Here is an 18300-nt window from a genome sequence, read left to right as displayed (position 1 = left end):
TTCTCAAGTAAATACCTTGCTATTACTAGCAATTCTTGTAAAGAAGCTAATTGGGAAAAGAAGGTAAGCTTTAGAATGAATGCCAGCGATTTTGTGAATTTTGGCTGTCCTTGTCATTTAGCCTGGCCGTCATCACCTCTAGTTTGAGTCCCATGGCTTTGCCTGCACTAATAGTCCATGGAAATAAAAATAAAATAAGTGCAACCCATCTGGAAGAGTCTTTTCTCCACCTGGGTTAGTACAACAGGAGAGCTATGTTTCATTTTCTTGATGCCATTATGATTCAAATGGCTTTTCTTTAAATATTAGAGATGCAAGTTAGTTTAGGTTAAATCAGAAAACTACTCAGTTTTATTACCAAGTCTCTATGTAACCATGTTATTGACCCCAACCAGGAGAAAAGTAACCTGCCTATCTATCTCCTCAGTCCAAGGTGACTCTTATTGTTAAATACAGAAATTCTCATGAATTCTGCAGGTGTTCACCAGTTTTATATGTTAAAGAAACTATTTATTTCAACATAATATGGTTATGGCTACCAAATGCCTTCCATGAAAATCCTTGAAGAAATGTCTTATATGGTTAAAAACTAGAATCCTCTGAAAAAACCACCCAATTCCTACCCCTATATCCCACTACAGGCATCTATATAGGTGGTCCATTTTTCCTGAGAGTGCTTTGGAAGAAGATGCTGTCATGTTTCTCATGGCTCGTTTTAGTGTTTTATTTCTGAAAATTTCAAGCAGTTTGTCTTCTCTTTATATCTAATATGTATCTTTCCAGCTGATGAAAACAACAGTTCCTGTTTATCTTTATTATAATTCTACATTATGCCTTAAGGATTTTTTTTCTTCCTAAAATGTTTTAAGTGTATTTTCTCCCATGGACTTAATTGGTATTTTAAAACATTTTAAAAGTTTCTCTTACCTTTATACTTATGTTGTCATATTTATGGCTCTGTAGTTCTTCTCGTAATCTGGTCGTCCAAAATAGGCATCCTACGTAAGAACGACCTTGTTTAAAAATCTTAGTAGGAGAGTTAGCTACACTCATCTCTGATTTATTCCGAAGTTACACTCTTCTTATGTCAACTGTGCTATTCTGTTGGGTTGTATTTAGCTTATGAACGCTACCTATGCTTTTGGCTTCATCTACTGGGAACCCATTATCCAGTGCATGCAGTATGTGTACGTGCTTGGGTATTTGTGTGTGTGTGTGTGTGTGTGTGTGTGTGATTAATGTTTGCCAGGTTTTCTTGTGTTTTTAAGTTGAGCCTTCTGGGATTTCTTGGGTTCCAATTCAGATATTGGCATTGAATTCTTCCTCAGTTTTGTACTCTTGGACATACATTTACTGAGCTTGTGAATATGCACAGCCCCATGTTAAAGGTAAAGACGGAAGTTCCGTGCTGAGCACTGGCTGAGCTTAGGGCAGGTAAATGAGTAAAACAAACAAGTGAATAAACAGATACAGACTTTTTGAAGGTAATAAGCAGCATTCTTTTTTGAATTTTTATTTTATTTATTTATTTTTTGCGGTACGAGGGCCTCTCACTGCTGTGGCCTCTCCCGTTGCAGAGCACAGGCTCCGGACGCGCAGGCTCAGCGGCCATGGCTCACAGGCCCAGCCGCTCCACGGCACGTGGGATCTTCCCGGACCGGGGCACGAACCCGTGTCCCCTGCATCAGCAGGTGGACTCTCAACCACTGCGCCACCAGGGAAGCCTGAGCAGCATTCTTAAAATTAACTTTTCAAAACTATTTTTTTCCCTTGCTTCTGTCATCCCTTTTCTGTTCTCCAGGAGAATAGGAAAATACTGATAATCACGTACAGAGGGGTCTTACTAAAAGAGAACCCAGCACACATGATAATTCTCCCCTGGTCACAGTCCAAAATGAATAAAAGCAACATGGATGGATGGATGCAGTATACAGAGGCAGTATTACAAACAGACCTGGTTTTGTTATGAATAGTAGATCAAATTTTTAATTTATTTATTTATTTTATTTACTTATTTTATTTTATTTATTTATTTTTTTTGCGGTACGCGGACCTCTCACTGTTGTGGCCTCCCCCGTTGTGGAGCACAGGCTCCGGATGCGCAGGCTCCGTGGCCATGGCTCACGGGCCCAGCCGCTCCGCGGCATGTGGGATCTTCCCAGACCGGGGCACGAACCCGTGTCCCCTGCATCAGCAGGCGGACTCTCAACCACTGCACCACCAGGGAAGCCCCAATTTTTTTTATTTTTGATGAGGCAAACTGCTGCAGGTTGTATTCTCCCGGGAGCAGCCTCTGAGATGGAGTTTGGTGTGCAGGATGTTTACCAGGGAGTGTCCTTACCATCAACACGTGTGGAAGAAGGGAAAGGGGGAGGGACTGGGCACAGGGAGAAGATGTGCCGGCCCATGACAGCCTCATCTGACTCTACAGGGGTCTCTGGAGTGTTCCTTCAGGGTTGTCCTGAGTTGGGGCAAAATTGCCCTCTTCGCTCACTCATTGGAAGGGCCTGCACTTGGGTGAGGGGATCTCTGCAGCTGAGCCGACCTTTGACGTAGCTGATGACTGAAGGGTGCCCCCTGAGGTCACTCGCAGAATCTGGGGCTCATGTCCTTGAAGGAACCTGGGCCACGTGTCTTCACGTACATCAAATCCTACCACTTATGCAGATGTTAAATAGCTATCGATGTGCATCTTAAATACCTTTTCCTAAAAAAAATAGTTTTCATTAAATTGCTCCCACTTTCTCTAATAACGCCAGTCCAATATTTCAAATAGGAGATGAAAACTGTCACAGTGTAGGGAAGTAGCATCATTAGACTAGATGTTTTGTTACCCAAACAATTTTTAACTCAAAGAATCTCTTTGATTCCTATGATTTCTTTAGCTTATTCAGGCCATATCGGTGCATCTACTGTTAATGAGATCAAATAATAATAGGATGGTCACCACCAACACAGGGTTGGGGTCAGTGGAAGGACCTATAGACAAATAACTATAATACATGACAGGAGGTAGCAAGTCTTGAGGGAAGTGGCACAGGGTGAGAAAAAAATCATTTCAACTAGCGATGGGAGAAGAGTGGGCAGGCAAATAAGAAAGTCACTAATTTCAGCACAATGCCATCAAAGAAATATATGGGAGGCGTTTTGGAAGTAGGGAAGATGGACATCTAGCTAGTTCTGGGCATAAACTCTGGAGTCAAAAAAAAGGTTTCCAAGGGAAACTGAGTTGAGTCTCAAAGGATTTACAGCCTGAAAAAATCTCCAAAGCAAGTAACAGCTGAGTTGAGTTTTCACACTTTAAGCTGGTAGGGGTGAGAATGGACACTGCTGGGGCGGGGGACAGAAAGAGGGACAGGGTGCAGCCCTTGACATTCAGAGTCAATGTGGCTGAACCAAAGGACACTTACTGTAGGCAAATGGTGTGAGTCGGCACAGAGACAGTATCAGATCTTGTAGCGTTCGGTGCCTCCTGCGCCATCCTAAAGGCAGCAAAGTGACAGAAGCAGAGGGAGATACAAAGTGTTTTAGAAAAACTAATCTGATTGAGGTCTATGAGGTGGATTATACTTCAGAAAGAAAACAAATGGGAAGACCAATTAGGACACAATTGAAAAGTTTTAATACAAGATGGTGGGAGGTATGCATATGGCTGATTCACTTTGTTGTACAACAGAAACTAACACAGTATTGTGAAGCAATTATACTCCAATAAAGATCTATTAAATAAAATAAAGATGATGGAAGAATGCTTGGGGAAAAAAAGAGCCAGATGCAAGAGGTACTGAGAGGTGGAGTAGACAAGACATCACAGCCAGTGAGAGGGGTTGGAGATAAAGAGAAATGTACAGCTAGGAATATTATACGAAATCGTATCGTATCATATCATACTATGTTATATTATAAATAACATTAATGTAATAACTTATTATTCTGAGCTTCTTGCAGCTGGGAGATTTTGCTAGAGAACTGAATGAGAGGCTTAGATTAAGGGGAAACATGACACGTTTGGTTTGGGATTAGAGATGCTTCTGGGCCATCCAGATGGAGGTCTTAGTGGACAACTGAACAAGTAGGCAGGAAGCTTGAGAAGGAGTTTTGGATGAAGATGTTGATGAGGCAAACCACTGCATCGTGCTCACAACTGGCAGGGAGGCTGTAGGTGAGACCGTCAGGGAAACAGCGGGGGGGAGCCAGGCCAGGGCACTGAGGAACAACGTCTCCATTAGTGAGGGGCACAGAGTCTTCCTCTGAATCGCTGAACTATTTATTTAAGGTTTTCAATCTCCTGCTTACTTTGTGTGAACTTTTCAAATAGAAGAGGCCCCTACGCTCATTATCCCTTTGCTATGGGATCTATGAACTCTTATAAACTCTTATAAACCATCCGTCTAGGATTTATAAATACCCATAAGCAAGCAGAGATGGTGACAGCATTTATTATTCCTGAGAATACATTCCTAGTTCATAGTAATATAGAGAGATACATAGATAATTTCTGATCACATTGATCCCACAAACATTGTGTAATTCAATTCTAATAATTGAAAAAAACCTAGCACCTCATTGGCTGTATTGGACCCTTTGTTGAATAAAATGAGGACAATATTCTATATGGACAGAATAACATGCATTAGGAAATAATACCAGAAAGTAACATAGTTTCCACTCCCTGTAAAACCTGCAACATAACCTGAGAAAAGATGTGTTTTATCACAGTAATATCTGCAGCAGATGGTGTTCTAACAACAGCAGGACCAACGGGAAGCAGGTGCTCACCTTGAGCGAGAATTGGGAAATTCGTGTATATGATTTTGCGTGTTGTTTGTTTCACTTGTAAACAGGCCTTCAAGTCACGGCAGGTGTCTTGAACCTGGGACTTTCTGAAACTGGGGTAAATATGTGTGATCGGTTCCCCTATTGTTTTCTGTCCATGAAGGAGAATGTTTATCACTGAGAATGTAGCCAGAGCTGAGTAATCTCAGAAACTCCAATTTACGTTTCTGCTATGACACCTGTCTTAAAGAGTTCTAAGCCAAACAGGGATTCTTCTCCTTACCTGAGCACGGCTTAAATAATTCACGGGAGTGAATTTCCCTAAATGCACCCAAACCGCCTACTTAAATAACTCAGCCACAGAAATTTAAGTGTGGTCATTTCAATCTCTGGCTAAAGAAAACCTATTTAATTTTTTTACGTTTTATATGGCTTGGGTTGTTGAAAATATGCCCAGGATACAGCTCCCTAAGGGAATTTTTAGAGGTGGACCCTGAATGCCGTCCTACCACACGGGAGAGACAATGACTCACTCCTTCTCTGCCTTTCCCACCCAGCAGCAGCGCCAGAGAGCACCCTGCTGGCTCACTCCCGCCTTTTATTTCTGGGTCAGTGTTTGGGTGTCAGTTAATATCAGTTCATATTCAACCCCAAGGGAGCTTAGAGAGCAAGGTCAAGAAGGGCTTGCAGAGAAGCCCACATTTATGTGCACATGCTTAAGCCTCTGTTTATTTAGCACCTGCCGGCTCCCAGCAATGCCCTTCTTACTTGTGCTTTGTACCCTCCTGAAGCTCTGGAGGGCTCTGGTCATGCCCTTCTCACTTCAGCAGGTACAGGCCAAGGACCGGCAGCCCAATTCGTGGTGAGCCAGAAGCAGCTCTGGCAGAAGTCGCTCAGCTCAGGGGAACAAGCTGACGCAGTGGTTCAGAGCTGGCACCGGTGGCCGTACCTGAATAACCAAGGCCAGGTCTTGACTTTATCTCCCCAGCTTGCCCTAACAGCAGGGGGAGGGGTGGCTCAGCGGGTCCACTAGTTAGAAGTCCTGGGCCCCTAGGACATGTGGCATGTAATATGTGTGCACGGAAAATACTTGTCGTTGTGAGAACATGAATGCAAAAAGAGTAAAGAGTGATAGGTATAGAAGTAGGTATATTAGACAATCTTAGAGGGTAAAGGATCTTGGAAATTATACTCTAGGAACACTTGGAGGTTTTCAGGCGGGTTTTGCATTTCAGAACACTTTGGTGATGGATATGTGGGAAATGCATTTCAGGGAGAATAAAATAATTATTATTTTGGTACAGGTGAGAGATAAGAGAGGACTCTTGGCAGTGGAAGTCGGAATGCATAGAAAGGTCCTGATTCAAAAGAGATTTAGACCAGGAAATCTTGAGGGATTTAGTGATTTATTAGATGATACGATTGAGAACAAGATAGAAGTATACATGCCTCTCAGTTTCCAGATTTAGTGCCCAACCACTTGGGAATTGCTTAGTCTGCTCATTCAGTCACGTCATAAACTTCGTGGGCCCCAAGACTAATCAGGCTGAATAGCAGCCTCACCTTTTGTCCTTCCCATCTCACCATCTCATCATTGTTATGTCCTGGATGTATCTCTCTTCGTATTCATAACTTCAGGATTGTCTAATGTGCAAAATGTAGACACATGTTCATCATCACCTCTTAAAAGGTATTTTCAAAAACTATTATGCAGTTAAGATGTACAAGGCACCATTTATTCCACTAGTTGTGGGAAGTAAAAAAGATAAACTCGATATATCTTCTGCTTCCTGGGTCACTCTACTTAGGAAACAGCCTCATACATAGATCACTATATTCACGTGTCATATATTTTATTATAAAATCTTGAACAACAGGCTCTTGGGGTGGATGGAGAAAGATTTTAATTGTGGTGTGTGAACAGAATGGAGGACTATATCACATGGGGCCGTAATCTACAATTCTGTACTCTAAAGCATACTGTAAAGTGGCAGAATTGGACAAAGAACCAATTCTACGGGTAGACAGTCCATTAAGCGATGTGCTCGACCCACAAGTCACACGTGTTCACCAGCCTCACGGTTTTTGAGCCACAGCTTGTATTTGGATGGACAGTACAGAGCCCTGAGCCTACGCAGGTTCTAGGCATCCCTGATGGGCATACGGATTCTAAAATGGGTGTGTAATTGGGACTGAACTCTCAGAGATCAGCCATGAGATTTGCATTCCCACAATGGGCAGGATTAGGAGATGCAATTTTTGGAGACTTTATGAAACATGTAAGATGTTATAAAAAGAAAATGTCTTAAAGGATGGGAAGAAAGGGCTTGTTAAACAGAATGGAGAAGAGGAGCTAGAAAGATGAAAATAACCACAGCCTTGACTCAGAATACTTTGGCCTGAGGCAGGCTCCCTGAGCAGCCTGATACCAAAAGCTGTCAACCTGAGACTTTTGTATGGAGACTCACAGAGTTAAATTACCAGTGGACATGAAATGATGAAATGTTGGAATTGATGGAATTCTATATGGCAATGGAACTAGAGCCTTATATGTCTCAACATGCATGCAATGTATTTGATCTTCCCAGTGAATTATGGGCCTTGGGACAAAAGAAAAAAAAAAGAGTTAAGAAGAGGAAAGGTAGAAGGATGCTAAACTGAGCTACTTCTAGGTACCACCTGGGCTCTGGGGCTGGCATGTTACATAAAGCCTTCTCCTGACACTCATGAATTGTGTCACTGTCACCATGTTACACATGAAGAAATGGAATCATAGAGTTAAAAAATAACTGGATCAAGATAACACTGCTAACTACTCAAGACTGGCCAACACACAACTATGTTTTTTCAGTATGTCATACTCCACTCTGGGTGAGGGGGAAAGTAAAACTTGTTTTGTCCCCTGTGAAAAAGAATATCCAGTTAGTTAATTTTTGAGGGACAAGACACAGAAATGTATTAGCCTCATTTAATGTTCTTGTTAAGGGTTTAGAAAGAATAAGAATCTAAACTAACATTTGACAGTATTCAAGGGCTCTGCACTGCCTCAGAGAAAGGAACCCCCAGCATGATGTAGAATAAAATACACAAGCCTGGTAAGAAGTGACATTTAGCAGATATTTATGTACTTTATGAAGGATGGTTACGTGGAAACCTGCCGCAGGTCGCATTCAGAATTTCTGCTCCTGTATTGTTACAAGGTTTTACTGTCAGTAAGATTCAGAGAATTTACCTTAAAAGGTGACATAATGACTCAGACACAATAAGCAATGCGCCTCAAACAGGTGATTTGGCTTCACCAAAATCATTACAAGAGTTTTGGAATCACTTGGTTTACTTTTTGCCTCTAATTTTATATCTTATACATGTAAAATATAAGATTCTGGACCCCTTAAAATATTTTTAAGCATTTTGTACAGCAGACTTGTGTTTCGTGGCTGAAGCAAGGGAGGCAACACGTGTAGTAAGAAGTGACATGACACACAGGTCTTTTAGTTTGTGTTAAAAAAATAAAGTGCATCCCAATGTAATGTGGCAGGCAAAATAAGAAGTTACAAACATGATTTGACATTATTCTGGGAAAATGACTTTTCCCTCTAACTAAATTCTTCCTTTCATCATGAAAATTTTATTTTAACTATCTTGGATAGTTTCTGTTTATAAATACCTTTTAAAATATTTTAACTATTATCGTTTTCCCCTGTAATATATTAACAACAACTTATGAGTCAGAGTCTTAATTATGCACTATGCTATTGTATTAATTGCAGAAAAGCTGGCTATTATGAACAGTGTGCCCCAGCAAAAAATGTCCCCAGGTGCTGTGTGTGTGGCATTGTATCTACTCTTTGTAGTTTATGCTTCGTTTCTCCCCACCTTTACCTTACCAATTGTGGCTTCTTACTGAGCCCTCATCAGTATGTCTGAATTCTCAGCGTCTGGTTTAGAGCAAGAAAGGAGATAATAAGGGTGCCGCAGAAGTTTAAAATACTATGTTCAGAGAGAGGGATTATCCTTTGAGTGACGTGAGTGAGGGTTAGTGCCTGGACTTTCTGACCTTTGTTTTTACTGGTTTGGAATCTTCATTTCCAGCGGTGTCACTTTATACCTAAACGTTTTGAAATTTACTTCTTTAACTATAATTATACTTCTTACAGTTCTATAAACCAGTGAATTACATATATTTTAGAATTATGGAAAGCATGAATTTTTAAAAATTGATTCACCTGTAGCTACTTCTTGCCTCTGTTCTTCAGAAATAATATGCATATGCCCTTTCTCTGTCCTATAACTTTCTTCTGCTATAAAAAGACACTCTTGTATTTAATAATTATTCACGGCCTACAGCCCATATTGTTTTCTTATTAAATAGATAGGTCAGAGGTGCTACATCTTATCTTTCTTTCTTTTTTAAAAAATTTATTTATCTTTATTTTTGGCTGCGATGGGTCTTCGTTGCTGCTCGTGGGCTTTTCTCTAGTTGCAGCGAGCAGGGGCTACTCTTCCTTGCGGTGCACGGGCTTCTCATTGTGGTGGCTTCTCTTGTTGTGGAGCATGGGCTCTAGGTGCACAGGCTTCAGTAGTTGTGGCACGTGGGCTCAGTAGTTGTGGCTTGCGGGCTCTAGAGCACAGGCTCAGCAGTTGTGGCACACGGGCTTAGTTGCTCCGTGGCATGTGGGATCTTCCCGGACCAGGGCTTCAACCCATGTCCCCTGCATTGGCAGGCAGATTGCTAACCACTGACCCACAAGGGAAGCCCTTATTTTTCATTCTTGATCTGGAGATTAGAAAGTAAGTCCTTATATATTTCTTGTCCGTATTGTAACTAATAAGGGAAATGGAGTCCTTTCCCTTGCCCACTAATGTTTCGTTTAACCGTTCTGTTTTTTTCCCTCATATTAAAGGCTTATGAAATAGAATCAGTGCTAAGAAACCAATTCAGGTGCATGTGAAAGTCTGTGACCCCTGTGCTCATTCACTGCTCACAGCAGCCCCCCTCGTTTTACAAATGAGGAAACTGAGGCACGTAGGGGTGCTCACGACTTTAGTTAGTAGCACAGCTGAACTTAAACCCAGGTAGTCTGGCTCCAAAGTTCTTATCTTAGAAAAATGATCTGCAATTCAGATAAAAAGCACCAAGCCAACAATGGGTGCTTAGGCTGGTCTGAGTAGACTCAAAATTAGGTTTCTGTGTGTAGGTAAACCAAAGAAGAAGAAACATAGTTACTTTTTATTTTTAAAATGTCAACTTATTAATTGTTAATACTTGATATGGGGTAAACATTCATAACACTTGGGGCAAGATTTAGAGAAATACAAGCACTTTTGCTACAACTTGGCACTTTCCCTGCCTAATGACAAACAACTGTGAACAAACACAGTGTAATCCAACTTGATCTATGCAGGGTGTAAGCTGTCAATATTTACTAAGCATAAGAATGTCTTCTTATAGCAGAAAAAAGTTACAGGATAGAGAAAGGGCTCTCCTTTTCAAGAACAGAGGCAAGAATTAGCTACAGAGTGATCAGAATTTAAAAAGAAAACAAACAAAATTCATACTATCCACATTTCTAAAATATCACTAACTCACTGGTTATAAGCACCAGGTAGAACCTCATCCTGAGATCTTTTTCTCTTAGCGTCAGATCGACTTGTTGCAGACCCAAAGTTCTAACTTTACATTGAGGATCCACAGCAGTTTTGACATTGAATATGCTTGTCTGTACTTTCAGCTATCTGTTTCCTTGCTTGCTTGTTTGTTTGTTTCTCTCATAAAACCTAACATGAGTCACCTGCTTACTAACTCTGACTAATTTGCAACTTTGCTAATGACTAACTTGCAATTCTAACTTCCACCTTCTTTTGAAAGCGTACAGGAGTAGTAATAATAATATTAACTTACAGAAAAACCACTGCTATACTTTGTTGACATCCACTGCCTATGACTACGAATGAAAGCTCCACTGGGTACAGATGGTATATCATGTTCATTGCTGTCTGACCAGCACACACAGTGCAGTATTGAGCACGTACCAGGTGCTCAGTAAGCACTTCTTGAGTGAATGAATGAATGCATGAATGATTTCCGTTCAGATGTTTCTCAGCTGGATCCCTTTTGTCTCCCCTGAGTTGATAATTGAAAGGAGACTACGACTGATTTAAAGAATAAACTTTGCAGACATCCTGCTGTTTAATAACTTCATTTTGTAAAATCACCTAATATAATAACTGGTTTATATTAGGTTATTATTGGCTTAATAATCTTAATAATCTATGAATAACTACCCCAAAAGGCTGATAGGAAGAGGATATTGATAACTAGCCCATGACTAGTAAGAAGGATGAATAAGAATTTATTAGGGAATAAGAAGGATGAATAAGAATTTATTAGGGAAATTAAATCAAAAAAGAACATTCCAGACTGAGCTTCGCTGTGTCCAAGGCTGACCAAGCTGAAGACTATATAACCTTATCTTCAGTAGCAACACATCTCCACAACTCAGAAAACTGGCCACAGACCAGTTCATAACTTAAGGTCGTGCACAAGGAATGTGTAAAATTGAGGGGTGCAGAGTAATGATGCAATTATCCTAACACAAATCTTTTAAATTAACATTTGCTATTAGTTGGATGTTAGGTATTAAAAAATGTTAACAATTAAACTGGAATCTCTGCTTCTTCAATAGGGTTAAAGTATTAACAAGATGTGGAATGGATTGAAGAGGGAACAGTAATTGTACTCCTAATATTAGCAAAGCAGGAAATAAATCTCTTGTACACATTATTTTTAAAAGCTTCCAAGAGAAAACCAAACCCAGGTCCCTCTTTCATAGCATTTACACTGAAAAGTGCAGAATCTGAAATGTTTCCTTTAAAAATGATTATTGAATTTTTAAAAAATTTATCAAAATAAATGTGATGAAGCATATTTGCTGAAGTACAAATCAAGCCATGCTTTTCATTTAGAACAATGAGAAAATTCAAATAACAAAAGAGCACAATTTCAAATCTTCTACCAGTTCATATACTTTTATGCTATAGCAGTGATTTGTATTACTCTTTCAATGTCATGCAAAAGGGTTAAAGAAAAAAATATAGAGTATCTACACAGTTCATTATCATCTTTCCTCTCTTACTTTTTCTTTTCTTTTCTTTCAGTTCCGCCTTTTATCCAACCTTTTGAGTTTCCAAGATTCTCCATTGGACAGCGGGTCTTCATCCCGTGTGTTGTGGTCTCAGGGGACCTACCCATCACCATCACCTGGCAGAAGGACGGCCGGCCAATCCCAGCGAGCCTCGGGGTGACCATTGACAACATTGACTTCACGAGCTCCTTAAGGATTTCCAACCTCTCCCTGATGCACAATGGGAATTACACCTGCATAGCCCGCAATGAGGCAGCAGCTGTGGAGCACCAAAGCCAGCTAATTGTGAGAGGTGAGGAGACACTTAGGATGCATGGCACCTATGCAGTCAGATTCAACATAACCAGAATTCATAAGAATTCCCTGTCATTCCATTCAAACACACACACACACACACACACACACACACACACACAGCTGTAGAAGCCAACTATGAACTCCCCTAAACTCCAGGCCAAGGTGTATTTACCTAAAATGTGAAGTTTCAGAAAATTAGCAGAGAAGAAATGTGTGAATGAGATGTGGCGACCATGGGATTTAATTCTTTTTTTTTTTTGGGGGGGGGGGGATTTAATTCTTGAAATAAGGCTTCCCTGCATTAACCCAGTGACTTGTGAGGCCCAAAATCCATGAGCTCATGCTGTGTTGTATTTATTTTATATAGCACTTTTTATATTATCATCTAGATTGATGGCTTTTAAAAATATTTGCCAAAGCCATATGTCACAGTTTCTCTGAAGTCAAAAAATAGTAGCTTTTTATATTTTTTTATTTTAGTTTTAGAAATGTGGTTTTCTTTGTTCCTCCCTTCTGTTGAGCATTAAATGTCTATCTTGGAAGGGTATTGAAACATTTACTAAATTAAGCAAAGTGTGACAATATTTATGAAAAAAACTAAAATAAGATGGTTTAACTTGTAGAAAACTTTGCCAGGGCTCTCAATGCACCTAAAATGTAAGCAACAGTCTTATTTCAAATCTCTTTGCAAGTCAGCAAATTCCCATCAAGGTTCACACTTGCCATCTTCAAAATGAGGAGCTAGTGTTCTCCAGTGTCTGTTGAGCATGGATGTTCTGTGATTTTATGGTTCTCCTAGAGTTGTAGGTGTTCATCTACCAGTAGAATATTCATCCACATTGCAAAAGTAACTGTATGAAATTAAAGATTTACATTAATGTTGATTGTTTGCATTTTAAAGTCCTTGAACACAGGGCTCTCACTGTAATTGTCAGGAGGGGATGATTTCCATTACCTGCCAGACAGTCAATAGATGTAAGCAGACTCTTTCTTGAGCAATAGGTTCCCATGTCCTTCCTCAGTCCTTACAACTTGTCCACATGACCCCTCTCCTTCCTTTCTTGTTGAAGAGTAATGCTCATTCTGTCTACTTGCCAACAAAATAAAGTGGAGCATACTTAGAATTCATATGAAGGCACCAACTTTGTATCTGTGAAAAAGATTTTCCCTGAGTAAGAAAATCTACCTTCAGTTAGATACAAAACATAGGTACAAATGGCCTTATGCTAATAAAATTGGGATACATGAAATGATTTTTCCCATTTTTGAAGATGTATAAAAATGGGAGCCAATCTAGTACTGCTTCCCAAGTGTTTTCTTATAAGGAGAACTGACTCTTACTATCATTTGTGAAGGGCAAAGCAGTGAGTACATTAGCCTGTCTCCGATATAATCTGCTCTGAAGGATCCAGGTCAGAGAACAGAAATGCTACATAAAAATGTACATGAGTGTTCTGTGAACCACTTGCCTTCACAGGAAATGCAACCAGACTTTTTTGACCAAGGCAAAGGTCAGATGACCTGGAATTGAGCCTAGCCAATCAGAATAATTGGATCACAATCTGATTAGTATCTCCGTGTGGTTGTTTTCTAAATATGTTAAATAAGGTTCTGTGAAATTAACATTAAGTCACTAGTTAGGTGATATAGCCCCGAGAAAGGAAATGTGCTCCACAAGCAGGTCAGTAGCTGGAGAAATAGTCAAGGACAAGGTAATGTGCGGGGGCAGCGGTCACAATCCAGGCTTCACCATAAAATCTCCTGGGAGATTTAAGAAAACACTGATGACCATTTTCTGGTCCTAACTAAGCCCAACTAAATCATTATCTCTGGGAGTATATCCATCTCCCAGATCTCTGGGGCATTATCCTTTTTTTTTTTCAATTCAAAATCACCTGTTAGTGGTTCTTGAATTGTGTCACACATTAAAATTATGTGGGGAGCTTTAAAAAATTCCTGATGTCCAGGTTGAAGTCCAATTAAATAACCATCATTGGACGTGGGACCCAGGCACCAGGAATTTGTAAAATCCCTGAGTTGATTCTAATAGGCAGCCAAGTTTAAGCCCAAGCACCCTGGGTAATTTGAATATGCAGCTATTTTAGAAGTCTGGAGTTTTTTATCTAAATGCAAAGAGGGGCCATTGGTGACTTTAACTAGGCTAGTGGCATGGCCTGATTTATGTTTTTAATCATAACACTAGCAGCTGTGGAAAGAATGGATTGGTCCAGAAAGCAAGTAGGTAAGAAGCTATTTCAGAAGTCGAGGCAAGATAAAAAGTGCCTTGAGGCAAGGTGGTCACAGTCAAGGTAATGAGAAGCAGACAAATTTGCAATATGTTTTGGAGACGAATCAAACAAAGCATGTATATATAGTGAATGTTGCAAAGAGAGAGAAAGAGGAATTGTTAAATGAAGTACATATTTTGCCTAATAAGGTAAATGAAAGTGTCTTCTACAGAAGTGGAGAAGATACAAGGAATAGCAGTTGTCACAAGGGAAAGAATGATGTGGGAGAAACAAGAAGGTCTAGACTCAAGGCATTCCAAAATTTAAGGTTCCAGAATAAGAGGAGGAATCAGCAAAGGAGGCAGGAAGAAGGAGCAGTCAGTGAAATAGGAGGAAATCCAGTGGACTGTGGGGTCCTGAAAGCAAAATAGGAAATAATCAAGAAAGATAGGTGATAAAGTATATCAAATCCACTGAAAGTAGAAAAAGAGGAGAACCAACAATTGCTCATTGGGTTTTAGGAAGATGGATATTGTTTGTTACCTTGTAGAGTAGCGTGGCTGCAGTGAATCCCTGATTAGGGGAGCTTGAACAAAGAAAGGGAGATGAATGTGTGGGAACTCAGGAAAATACAACTATTTTTGTATTTTCAGGAATGTTGGTATGACAGGAGGTGAGGTGGACATGGGACAAGGGAAGCTTACATGCTGATGGGAATGAGCCAATAGGGAGGAAAAAAGTATGTGGCTGGAGAAAGAGATAATTACAGGATCCAAGTTCTTGACTTAGTTAATTGGGTTCTTTGAACCAGTGGAATATGTACAAACCAGTGTAATAATAATCTTGGTGGGGCTCCAGAAAGTAGAACCAACAGAAATGGTTGGAAATTTCAGTGAGACAGATTTTGAGTCAAGTAACTTAAAAGATAAATATAAAATTCATCAAATGGGGTCATCAGAGAGTAACATGCAGTGGATTTATCCTCCTACCATCAACAATTATAAAACTGGACAAAACTTTATAAAGTAACCATTTTCCAAATACAAAACAGGCAGCACAGGGCTGTGGTCCTAGAGAGGAGAGAAATATATGAGTTAAGCCCCAAATTCACCCCATATTTTTTCTTGGTGCACTTTCCAAACCATGATAGACGGATGCAGAACCCAAATAGATAATGATGATTTTTATGGTGAAGAAAAACAAAGAACCATTAGAACCATTGAGGTGCTGGATATTGCAGGTCAGAGTACTAGAGAGTGGGGAGCTGTTCAAAGAAAGATTTCTAAAAATCTGTATAGGGCTCCCTTTGGGTCTTTAGCTTAATACTACACTTCACATGCATAGGGCGAGACCCTATGAAATCTAGCAGAGAACAACTTCCAGGAGTATGTGAGATGAATAAAGCTTCCAGCAGTCACACAGTCCTGAGAAACATTGGAGTTCTGATTAGCCAGAGTAGAGAACACACAGGGAATTCAGTTAAAATCTCAGAAGAGGCCACACACTAAGAGAGGCCTAATCTAGCCCTGGGATAAGGGCTACTCTAGACCAGCCCTAATAAAAAGCCTACAGGTAGCCTTGACAGGATTAAATTTCTTCACTGGTAAATCGACTGTTTGCAAGAATAACATTCAGTGTTCTTAAAAGGAAGACAACAAAATCCAGACTCTCAATATCATAGCATATCTGCAATGCCTTGCACATAATTACTGGCTATGAGAAGAAATAGGAAAATGTGAGCCATATATAAAAGGAAAAAAAAGAAAAGAAAAGAAGCAGCCTAATGGGCATACAGATGTTAGAATTAGCAGACAGGGTTTTAAAGTAGCTATAATAAGCATTTTCAAAAATTCAAATGAAAAGATGTGTGCAATGAGTGAATACATAGGGAATGCAAGAAGAGAAGTATAAAACATTTTTTAAAAAGAACCAAAAGGAAATTCTAGATCTGAAAAGCACAATATCTGAAATGAGAAATTAATTAGATATATTAAGTGGGATCTTGGATACTGCAGAACAAAGGATAACTGAACTTGAAAAGAGGGCATGAGAAAAATATCCAAATTTTTTAGAGAGAGAAAAGACTTAAAATGGCAAACAATGCCTCAGTGAGCTTGAAGTAATGTCAAGGAGTCCAGTATAAATATAGTTAGAGCCTCAGAAAGAAGGGCAGGAAAAGCATAGATCTGAATAGTAGTGACTTGAAAATCTTCAAATGTGGTGAAAAATATAAATCTACTGGTCAAAATGATTAATGAAGCTCAAGTAAAATAAGCACAAAGAAAGAACCATGCCATAGCACATCATAGGGTGTCGATTTTACAGATTTTTGCATAATCTATCAAACTGTACATTTAAAACCTGTGAATATTGCTGTATATAAATTGCACCTCAATTTGTTAAAAATTTAAATGTAAATTTTTCTAATATTCAAAATTCTTCAAAAATGAAATAATTTCCTTCACAAAATATTAACTTTCCTGACAATGGAGGAGACATCAAAAACCGAATGATATTTTGAAAGACATTGCATGAAATAGGTGTCACAGGTTAGTGGCTGGCCTCAATAAAGAGTAGTTTCCCTTCTGGCATTAAGGCTCAATGATTTAAAGTTAAAGCTCTTATTCGCACTCCTTCCTCACGGGCTGTATCATATTTTATAACACATATGGAAAATATTCTAACTTCAACATGACTTTTAGTAAACATATCTCTTTGTTAATTCTATTTAATGGAATATATAAGGCACATAAGGTACACAACTTTCCTTAGCCCATGCTACAATGGAGATGGGTTTATGATTCATTGAATTAAAATTTAAACCTGGGCCAATTCTTGAGCTCATGTTGCATAGATACCATAATAGATCATCATGCTGATTTCAGAAAATAATCACCTTTAAATAAACCTTAATAAAGTCAAGGCAGCTTTCTCTGGGCCTACTCTTCTTTTAATTACAGTTGGAATGGCAATGGCTAAAATGAATTAATTAGATAAGGGTTACAAGATAACCTTAACTCTCTAGTGAAGCTTCCTCTATTTTAAAGTCCTTGTCTGTAGCAATCATTATTTTACTTGCTTTTTTCAAAAACTTAACAGTCCCATGAGTTCAGTATTTTCTTGTGTCTTACTTGTCTGCAAAAGAAAACAAAAAAATCACTAAGCTTTATGTCTTCCAAATATCAATGGATAGACATAAACTTTTACACCCACTCCCAAATGACTGCATTTGCTCTGTCCTTCATTGCTTCATCTTTCCCTTATTGCATCATGAAGCAACAAAGGACTTAGCACATACTCCTAACTGCCAGTCCTTGGGGTAGAGTCACTGGGATGATGAAAGCTCATTTCCTCCCATTGAGAACTCCTGCTCCAGTGGGAATAAGGCAGATTCCAGAAGGGAGGGAGAAATCCTGAAGGATTGGAAAATATAGCAAGTAGTTAAGAGGAGAGGAAGGAAGACATCGTGTTCCTGGAAGAAGGTCTGTTACTTGCAATGGCAGGAGGGCTTGACAGGGCAGATACATCTGTGTCTGGGGGAATGGTGTGCAAAATGGCAAAATGAAGAAGGGTGAGACTTGAGAGCTAAGTCTGGTCCACATCTTGAAGGCTTTCTGTCCTATGAAAGAGGTCTGGAGGCCATGGAAATTTATGCAGAGTTTTAAAGCAGAAAAATCATATGGTTCATGGCAGGACGAGTCATGCATTGGAATAAAATGAGTCTAGGTAGGACGCCTGAAGGGGAGGTCTTTGTAGTCCCCATGAGAAGTGATGATGGCTGGGGCTAAGGTGGTCATAGGATGGGCAAAACAGAAGATGCTTGGCAGGATTTAATGGCCAGTTGTGTGAGGGAA

General features: G+C 39.6%; 1 protein-coding gene across 3 annotated transcripts in view; it reads left to right on the top strand.

The window, feature by feature from the left end:
- DSCAM (DS cell adhesion molecule) overlaps nucleotides 1–18300 on the top strand; it is a 754308-nt gene that overhangs the window by 450776 nt on the left and 285232 nt on the right. For all 3 annotated transcript variants that reach the window (XM_067739530.1, XM_067739531.1, XM_067739532.1), the window contains exon 9: nucleotides 11935–12213. In XM_067739530.1, the coding sequence (XP_067595631.1) occupies nucleotides 11935–12213 (279 nt within the window). The remainder of the gene's footprint in view (nucleotides 1–11934; nucleotides 12214–18300) is intronic.

Source organism: Pseudorca crassidens, chromosome 5, assembly GCF_039906515.1.
Source record: "Pseudorca crassidens isolate mPseCra1 chromosome 5, mPseCra1.hap1, whole genome shotgun sequence".
Taxonomy (NCBI): domain Eukaryota; kingdom Metazoa; phylum Chordata; class Mammalia; order Artiodactyla; family Delphinidae; genus Pseudorca; species Pseudorca crassidens.
Note: the sequence above shows the minus strand (reverse complement) of the source record. Positions and strands in the feature narration are given on the sequence as shown.